The sequence below is a fragment of the Procambarus clarkii genome, chromosome 60, assembly GCF_040958095.1.
Source record: "Procambarus clarkii isolate CNS0578487 chromosome 60, FALCON_Pclarkii_2.0, whole genome shotgun sequence".
Classification (NCBI taxonomy): Eukaryota; Metazoa; Arthropoda; class Malacostraca; order Decapoda; family Cambaridae; genus Procambarus; species Procambarus clarkii.
Genome location: NC_091209.1, coordinates 22,699,425 through 22,709,531, shown reverse-complemented (window position 1 = coordinate 22,709,531; position 10,107 = coordinate 22,699,425). Strand labels below are relative to the sequence as shown.

The 10,107-nt window shown below is 43.0% G+C and overlaps 1 protein-coding gene across 1 annotated transcript in view; it reads right to left on the bottom strand.

Annotated features, from left to right (window-relative positions):
- Nucleotides 1-10,107, bottom strand: part of LOC123766700 (osmotic avoidance abnormal protein 3) — a gene marked incomplete in the record, with an annotated part of 181,017 nt that overhangs the window by 30,085 nt on the left and 140,825 nt on the right. Inside the window, 1 exon segment of the mRNA XM_069307699.1 lies at nt 270-405. Within this exon segment, the coding sequence (XP_069163800.1) occupies nt 275-405 (131 nt within the window).

The window sequence follows — 10,107 nt, the reverse complement described above, 5'->3', positions numbered from 1 at the left end:
GTGTTGGTTTTTATCCTTGTTATTATGTCTGTAAGAAGACATTACCATTACTTAATCTTACTTCTATTTTGGTTAACTATAAATGGCTATATTCATTCTTTTCCAGCCATATCCCAATTTTGTGCTTTCATATTTTCTATGTCCAACTATTCTTTGTCTAACTCTTTCTCGGCATGCACCACTATGTACCTTGTCCCCCCTCACTATGTAACTTGTACTACCACTATATACTTCATACTCTCACTATATACTCTTTACTTCCTACTCACCCTCCCTATATCAAATCAAGCGTGTGGAGGACGTCTTTACTCTTTTTTTTCGTTCTTCGGTCAATGTTTGGCAGTGCTTGGAGTCTGGTAGGTTTCTTCGTCGACGTCTCCGGTGATATAGACATGAACCCATTCCCTGGTGAAGAAGAGAATGGAAAACCTTCAGTATGAGACAGGAAAGGTGGAGAGCTTAGAGGCTATTTGGAGGCTGTACTTAAGAAAATTTCAGCAGTGTCAGTCTTTATGAAAGATGTTTTAACGGTCAGATATTTTGGTAGGATAAGTTTTTGTCATTAGGATTTTATTTGGTGGATGTTTTAGAGATTATGAGTTCCTTGAAGAATATTTCAGAATTGATGGCTTCTGTAATGGGCATTCCAGAGGTCAGGGGTTCTTTGGAGGAAATTTTGGCAGTCAGGAATATGTTCGAGGGTTATTTTATGGTTTCAAGTGGTGTTTTGATATCCTGAGTTGTTTTTAGAGCACTTTGGCATCCTGGAGTTCTGAAGAGTATTTCAAAAGTGTATCTCTGCATTCATCGCTTTTTTCCATATCTTTCCAAGGACACAATTCTTAAAATGTTTCTTTGAACAGGAAGAACCTGAAGTTTGTGTCAGTGTTAAAAGCTGCAGTAGAAGAATTAATTTATGTTTATGAAGGGTATTTGGTGGCTCCAGGTGTGTCTGGTTGTGGTCGGTGGCTCCAGGTGTGTCATATCTTGAGGTTATCTTGAGATGATTTCGGGAATTTTTAGTGTCCCCGTGGCCCGGTCCTCGACCAGGCCTCCACCCCCAGGAAGCAGCCCGTGACAGCTGACTAACACCCAGGTACCTATTTTACTGCTAGGTAACAGGGGCATAGGGTGAAAGAAACTCTGCCCAGTGTTTCTCGCCGGCGCCTGGGATCAAACCCAGGACCACAGGATCACAAGTCCAGCGTGCTGTCCGCTTGGCCGACTGGCTCCCTCGCTCGGGTTGTCTGGTTGAGGTCGGTGGCTCCATGTGTGTCTGGTTGTGGTCGGTGGCTCCAGGCGTGTCTGGTTGAGGTCAGTGGCTCCAGGCGTGTCTGGTTGAGGTCGGTGGCTCCAGGTGTGTCTGGTTGAGGTCAGTGGCTCCAGGTGAGTCTGGTTGAGGTCAGTGGCTCCAGGTGTGTCTGGTTGAGGTCGGTGGCTCCAGGTGTGTCTGGTTGAGGTCGGTGGCTCCAGGTGGGTCTGGTTGAGGTCGATGGCTCCAGGTGTGTCTGGTTGAGGTTGATGGCTGCAAGTGTGTCTGGTTGAGGTCGGTGGCTCCAGGTGTGTCTGGTTGAGGTTGGTGGCTCCAAGTGTGTCTGGTTGAGGTCGTTGGCTCCAGGTGTGTCTGGTTGAAGTCGGTGGCTCCAGGTGTGTCTGAGGTCAGTGGCTCCAGGTGTGTCTGGTTGAGGTCGGTGGCTCCAGGTGTGTCTGGTTGAGGTCGGTGGCTCCAGGTGTGTCTGGTTGAGGTCAGTGGCTCCAGGTGTGTCTGGTTGAGGTCAGTGGCTCCAGGTGGGTCTGGTTGAGGTCGGTGGCTCCAAGTGTGTCTGGTTAAGGTCGGTGGCTCCAGGTGTGTCTGGTTAAGGTCGGTGGCTCCAGGTGTGTCTGGTTGAGGTCGGTGGCTCCAGGTGTGTCTGGTTGAGGTCGGTGGCTCCAGGTGTGTCTGGTTATCTTGAGGTTATCTTGAGATGATTTCGGGGCTTTAGTGTCCCCGTGGCCCGGTCCTTGACCAGGCCTCCACCCCCAGATAGCAGCCCGTGACAGCTGACTAACACCCAGGTACCTATTTTACTGCTAGGTAACAGGGGCACTTAGGGTGAAAGAAACTTTTGCCCATGTGTTTCTGCCTCGTGCGGGAATCGAACCCGCGCCACAGAATTACGAGTCCTGCGCGCTGTCCACCAGGCTACGAGGCCCCCATTCTGGGTCTGGTTGAGGTCAGTGGCTCCAGGTGGGTCTGGTTGAGGTCGGTGGCTCCAAGTGTGTCTGGTTAAGGTCGGTGGCTCCAGGTGTGTCTGGTTAAGGTCGGTGGCTCCAGGTGTGTCTGGTTGAGGTCGGTGGCTCCAGGTGTGTCTGGTTGAGGTCGGTGGCTCCAGGTGTGTCTGGTTAAGGTCGGTGGCTCCAGGTGTGTCTGGTTGAGGTCAGTGGCTCCAAGTGTGTCTGGTTAAGGTCGGTGGCTCCAAGTGTGTCTGGTTAAGGTCGGTGGCTCCAGGTGGGTCTGGTTGAGGTCGATGGCTCCAGGTGTGTCTGGTTGAGGTCGATGGCTCCAGGTGTGTCTGGTTAAGGTCGATGGCTCCAGGTGTGTCTGGTTGAGGTCGGTGGCTCCAAGTGATCGTACCTCTCACAGCTACTTGAGCACTACGACAAAGTCACTGAGGCATTAGAAGAAAAACAGAATGCTGGCGTGATATACACGGACTTCGCAAAGCCTTTCGATAAATGTGACCATGGCGTGATAGCACACAAAATGAAGTCAATGGGAATAACCGGTAAAGTAGGACGCTGGATACTCAGTTTTCTGTCAAACAGGACTGAGCGAGTAACGGTCAACCATATAAAATCTAGTCCAAGTGCAGTTAAAAGCTCTGTACCTCAGGGTACAGTCCTTGCACCGCTGCTTTTCCTTATTCTCATATCAGATATAGACAAAAATACAAGTCACAGCTTCGTATCATCCTTTGCAGATGACACAAAAATCAGTATGAAAATTATCTCGGCTGAAGACACTGAAAAACTTCAAGCTGTTATTAATAAAGTTTTCGACTGGGCATCAGAAAATAACACGATGTTTAACAGTGATAAATTCCAGGTACTCAGGTACGGTAAAAATGAGGACCTTAAACATAATACAGAGTACAAAACACAATCAAATGTACCCATAGTAGGAAAACAGCATGTAAAGGATTTGGGAATAATAATGTCTGACGACCTAACGTTTAAGGAGCATAACCAAGCAAATATTGCGACAGCCAGAAAAATGATAGGATGGATTACGAGAACTTTCAAATCCAGGGATCCCATCACAATGGTTGTACTCTTCAAGTCACTTGTATTGTCCCATCTTGAGTACTGCTCAGTACTCACTTTCCCCTTCAGAGCAGGAGAGATTGCTGAAATAGAGGGAATACAGAGAACATATACGGCACGCATAGACGCAATAAAGCACCTAAATTATTGGGATCGTCTCAAAGCTCTCCAAATGTACTCACTAGAAAGAAGACGAGAGAGATATCAAATAATATACACCTGGAAGATACTGGAGGGCCAAGTACCAAATCTACACAGTAAAATAACAACGTACTGGAGTGAACGATATGGAAGAAAATGCAGAATAGAACCATTGAAGAGCAGAGGTGCCATAGGCACAATCAGAGAACACTGTACAGTATAAACATCAGAGGTCCGCGGTTGTTCAACATCCTTTCAGCAAGCATAAGAAATATTGCCGGAACAACCGTGGACATCTTCAAGAGGAAACTAGATTTATTCCTCCAAGGAGTGCCGGACCAACCGGGCTGTGGTGGGTATGTGGGCCTGCGGGCCACTCCAAGCAACAGCCTAGTGGACCAAACTCTCACAAGTCAAGTTTGAGGTCGGTGGCTCCAGGCATGTCTGGTTGAGGTCGGTGGCTCCAGGTGTGTCTGGTTGAGGTTGGTGGCTCCAGGTGTGTCTGGTTGAGGTCGGTGGCTCCAGGTGGGTCTGGTTAAGGTCAGTGGCTCTAGGTGTGTCTGGTTGAGGTCGGTCGCTCCAGGTGTGTCTGGTTGAGGTCGGTGGCTCCAGGTGGGGTCTGGTTGAGGTCGGTGGGTCTGGTTGAGGTCGGTGGCTCCAGGTGTGTCTGGTTGAGGTTGGTGGCTCCAGGTGTGTCTGGTTGAGGTTGGTGGCTCCAGGTGGGTCTGGTTAAGGTCAGTGGCTCTAGGTGTGTCTGGTTGAGGTTGGTGGCTCCAGGTGTGTCTGGTTGAGGTTGGTGGCTCCCAGTGTGTCTGAATGTGGTTAGAGGTTTCAGCTGTAATTATCTATAGAGAGAGCTATTTTATATGGGTTGAACATTTCCTTTTTTATGCATGAACATACATGGTGTTCCAACACTACATACAGCTTGATTATGCAGGTGTATTCTCTTACCAATTACATTAATCAAAAGTGCTATTTTTTTTGTTTGGGGGTGGAGAGGGGGTAATCCAGGGAAGAAATTACTTACACTTTTTGTAAGAAAATATTCAATTCCAGGGAAATGGGAATAAGGAAATGTTTTTTAAAGATAAATTACATTAGGTATTTTCTGTGTTTTGTTGTTAAATGATTATTTAGCAATAAATGATTGCTAAATAATTGTTTTAAGGCAGTCTTAATATATATATAATTTATATTTCAAAATTTTCATATTCATTAATTTGAATATTCATACAGAAACAGATTAACCAAAGAAAGCTTAGCTACTGTGCAACAGACGCCCATACTAAGTCCTTGGAGAGAGCAGGACACAAGTGCTTGCACTACAAACCTAGTGAAGTTGGAACCCAGATATCAGATACACAAGAGTGTGATTTATGTGTATTACATATCTATGTATATGTGTTTCACATGTATGCCTTAGAGCAATACAGATCTGACTGGGAGTAAAGTGTTGTGAATTGGCCCTTTTGGTTGTTCAAGTTCCAGTGAGCATTGTTTTGACAGTTCTAATGTGGATATTACTAAATTTAATATTGCTCTGAAAATGCCACTAAAACTTTAATTTATCCCCCACTTTTTTCAAATTCCTCCTTAATCTATCTACAAACAGAGTACTGTACCTGTATTCGTCACTCAGGCTCCCACATGATGCTATTTGCAAACTAAGAATAAGATCTCATTCCAAATTAAGTATCTCCCAGTTGCTTACTTCAGTCCTAAGATGCACTTAATTCACTTGCTTGTCTGAGAGTGTAATTACCTAAGTGTAGTTACAAGATGAGAGCTACACTCATGGTCTCCCGTCTACCCAGCACTCTTTGTCATATAACGCTTTGAAACTACTGACTTAACTAACCTTCTCACTTAACTTGTTCCAAACGTCTACCACTCTGTTTGCGAAAGTGAATTTTCTTATATATTTTCGGCATCTTTGTTTAATTAGTTTAAATCTATGACCTCTTGTTCTTGAAGTTCCAGGTCTCAGGAAATCTTCACTATCGATTTTATCAATTCCTGTTAATATTTTGTACGTAGTGATCATATCACCTCTTTTTCTTCTGTCTTCTAGTTTTTGCATATTTAATTCCTCTAACCTCTCCTCATAGCTCTTGCCCTTAAGTTCTGGGAGCCACTTAGTAGCATGTCTTTGCACCTTTTCCAGTTTGTTGATGTGCTTCTTAAGATATGGGCACCACACAACCGCTGCATATTCTAGCTTTGGCCTAACAAAAGTCGTGAACAATTTCTTTAGTATATTGCCATCCATGTATTTAAAAGCAATTCTGAAGTTAGAAAGCATGGCATAGGCTCCTCGCACAACGTTCTTTATGTGGTACTCAGGTGATAGTTTTCTATCTAGAACCACCCCTAGATCTCTTTCTTTATCAGAATGCTTTAAAGATTTCTCACATAATATATAGGTTGTGTGAGGTCTATGGTCTCCTATTCCACATTCCATAACATGGCATTTATTAACATTAAATTCCGTTTGCCAAGTGGTGCTCCATATACTTATTTTGTCCAGGTCATCTTGAAGGGTATGACAATCATCTAAGTTTCTTATCCTTCCTATTATCTTAGCATCATCAGCAAACATGTTCATATAATTTTGTATACTAACTGGTAGATCATTTATGTAGACAATAAAAATCACTGGTGCAAGAACTGAATCCTGTGGTACCCCACTTGTGACATTTCTCTAGTCCGATACATTGCCTCTGATTACTGCCCTCATTTTCCTATCAGTCAGGAAATTTTTCATCCATGTTAGAAGCTTACCTGTCACCCTTCCAATATTTTCAAGTTTCCAGAACAACCTCTTATGTGGAACTCTTTCGAAAGCCTTTTTTAGGTCCAGATAGATGCAATCAACCCAACCATCTCCTTCCTGTAAAATCTCTGTGGCATGATCATAGAAACTGAGTAAATTCGATACACAGCACAGGATCTTCCAGATCGAAAACCATACTGTCTGTCTGATATTATATCATTTCTCTCCAGGTGTTCTACCCATTTAATTTTGATTACTTTTTCCAATACTTTCACTATTACACTAGTCAATGATACAGGTCTATAATTGAGGGGGTCTTCTCTGCTGCCACTTTTGTGGATTGGAACTATGTTAGCCTGTTTCCACACGTCTGCTACGACTCCTGTACACAGGGATGCCTGATCTCACTGATGCTACGACTGCTACGTCTGCTACGACTCCTGTACACAGGGATGCCTGATCTCACTGATGTCAACAATTTCAGACCTATATCAATTCTGCCAAACTTGTCAAAAATATTTAAAAAACTAATCTACAAGCAGCTTTACTCTTTAATGATACAGGTCTATAATTAAGGGGGTCTTCCCTGCTGCCACTTTTGTAGATTGGAACTATGTTAGCCTGTTTCCACACGTCTGCTACGACTCCTGTACACAGGGATGCCTGAAAGATCAGGTGAAGTGGAATGCTGAGCTCAGATGCACATTCTCTCAGAACCCATGGTGAGACTTCATCTGCGCCAACTGCTTTATTCTTACTTAGCTCCTTTAGCATATTTTCCACTTCATCTCTAGACACCTCTATATGCTCTATGTTATTCTGCGGAATTCTTATTGTGTCTGGTTCTCCGAAGATCTCATTTTGTACAAACACACTTTGTAACTTTTCGTTTAATGTTTCACACATTTCCTTTTCATTTTCCGTGTATCTTTCCCCCATTTTTAACCCCTGAATGTTATCCTTTACCTGCAGCTTACTTTTAATGAATTTATAGAAAAGGCCTGGATCTGATTTACATTTGTCTGCTATACCGTTCTCAAAGTTCCTCTCTGCCTCTCTCCTTACTGACGTGTAGTTGTTTATTGCATCTTTGTATCCCTGGTATGTTTGGGGGTTTGGCCTCTTTCTATAATGATTCCATGCTTTTGTCTTTTGATCTCTGACCCTCTCGCAATTTCTGTTGAACCAACCCTGTTTCCCCAGGTCTGCATGTCTGTTTTGGTATGAATGTTTGTGTGCCTTCATCATATATTGTGCAAAATTTGGCATACATCTCATTTATTTCCTTGCCTGGCAACAAGTCTGTCCAATTATACCCAAGAAAAAAATTTCTAAGTTCCCCATAGCGTCCTCTCTTGAAATCGAGTTTAACAACTGTTTCACTGTCCCCATTCTCTACTAGATTATATCGCATAGCATATTTAATGTCCAAGAGGACGTGATCACTCTTTTCCAAGGGAGGAAGTTACTGGATGTCAAATACCTCCTTTTCTTTCCTGGTGTATACTAGATCCAGTACTGACGGAACATCCTCTTCCCTCATTCTTGTGGCCTGCTTGACGTGTTGATACATGAATGTCTCCAAGATGAGGTTTACAAATCTGCCTGTCCAAATGTCCTCTGTTCTTGCCTCGTAGGCCTCCCAGTCTGTTGCCTTAAAGTTAAAGTCCCTTCAGTACCAACAATCGGGATTTATCTTTGTTAGCTCTTACCATAATCTCTCTCATGACCATTATGAGACCCTCACGTTTGTCATCCAGTTCTTCCTTTGTCCATGTGTTGCTTGCTGGTGGGCTGCAGGCATTTAAAATTATCAGCTTATCATCTTGATTACAGAGCTGCAATGCCATTATGTCAATATCTCTAGGGTTTTCAAACATTACTTCACCTGAAGGAACACCTTCAGGTGTTCTTTCACCAGCACAGCCACTCCTCCCCCCTTCCTAGTTTTCCTGTCACGTCTCCAAACTGAGTAGCCCCTTGGGAACACGACCTCATTTAAAATATTTTCTTCAAGTTTAGTCTCTGTTAATGCGACAATATCTGGGACTTTGAGTTGAATTATATCCTTCAACTCCAATATTTTCGATCTCACTCCATCTATATTGGTATACACTATTTTCAAGAATATGTTCCCCTTTCCTTTATTCTTTACACCCCCTTCCTTTAATGATTTTGTTGCTTTGACTTTATGTACCATTTCACAAGCGTTCCAGTCCCTGACACTTTGTAGAAAAAAGAATTCATTTCTTCATTTCTATCCCCATTTAGACGTTTCACTTCAGTGAGGTTCATTTTCAGCTTTTCTCTGTCCTCTTTTGAGAGGAGAGGGGGGGGGGGGGTAGAGAGTGGGTGGGTGGGTGTGTGTCTGTGTGTGTGTGTGTGTGTGTAATTACCTAAGTGTAATTACCTAAGTGTAGTTACAGGATGAGAGCTATGCTCGTGGTGTCCCGTCTTCCCAGCACTCTTTGTCATATAACGCTTTGAAACTACTGACGGTCTTGGCCTCCACCACCTTCTCACTTAACTTGTTCCAACCGTCTACCACTCTATTTGCGAAGGTGAATTTTCTTATATTTCTTCGGCATCTGTGTTTAGCTAGTTTAAATCTATGACCTCTTGTTCTTGAAGTTCCAGGTCTCAGGAAGTCTTCCCTGTCGATTTTATCAATTCCTGTTACTATTTTGTACGTAGTGATCATATCACCTCTTTTTCTTCTGTCTTCTAGTTTTGGCATATTTAATGCTTCTAACCTCTCCTCGTAGCTCTTGCCCTTCAGTTCTGGGAGCCACTTAGTAGCATGTCTTTGCACCTTTTCCAGTTTGTTGATGTGCTTCTTAAGATATGGGCACCACACAACAGCTGCATATTCTAGCTTTGGCCTAACAAAAGTCATGAACAATTTCTTTAGTATATCGCCATCCATGTATTTAAATGCAATTCTGAAGTTAGAAAGCATTGCATAGGCTCCTTGCACAATATTCTTTATGTGGTCCTCAAGTGATAGTTTTCTATCTAGAACCACTCCTAGATCTCTTTCTTTATCAGAATTCTTTAAAGATTTCTCACATAATATATAGGTTGTGTGGGGTCTATGTTCTCCTATTCCACATTATATAACATGACATTTATTAACATTAAATTCCATTTGCCAAGTGGTGCTCCATATACTTATTTTGTCCAGGTCTTCTTGAAGGGCATGACAGTCATCTAAATTTCTTATCCTTCCTATTATCTTAGCATCATCAGCAAACATGTTCATATAATTCTGTATACCAACTGGTAGATCATTTATGTAGACAATAAACATCACTGGTGCAAGAACTGAACCCTGTGGTACTCCACTTGTGACATTTCTCCATTCCGATACATTGCCTCTGATTACTGCACTCATTTTTCTATCAGTCAGAAAATTTATCATCCATGTTAGAAGCTTACCTGTCACCCCTCTAATATTTTTCAGTTTCCAGAACAACCTCTTATGTGGAACTCTGTCGAAAGCCTTTTTTAGGTCCAGATAGATGCAGTCAACCCAACCATCTCTTTCCTGTAATATCTCTGTGGCTCGATCATAGAAACTGAGTAAATTCGATACACAGGATCTTCCAGATCGAAAACCATACTGTCTGTCTGATATTATATCATTTCTCTCCAGGTGTTCTACCCATTTAGTTTTGATTAGTTTTTCCAATACTTTCACTATTACACTTGTCAATGATACAGGTCTATAACTGAGGGGGTCTTCCCTGCTGCCATTTTTGTAGATTGGAACTATGTTAGCCTGTTTCCACACGTCTGCTACGATTCCTGTAGACAGGGATGCCTGAAAGATCAGGTGAATTGGAATGCTGAGCTCAGATGCACATTCTCTCAGAACCCATGGTGAA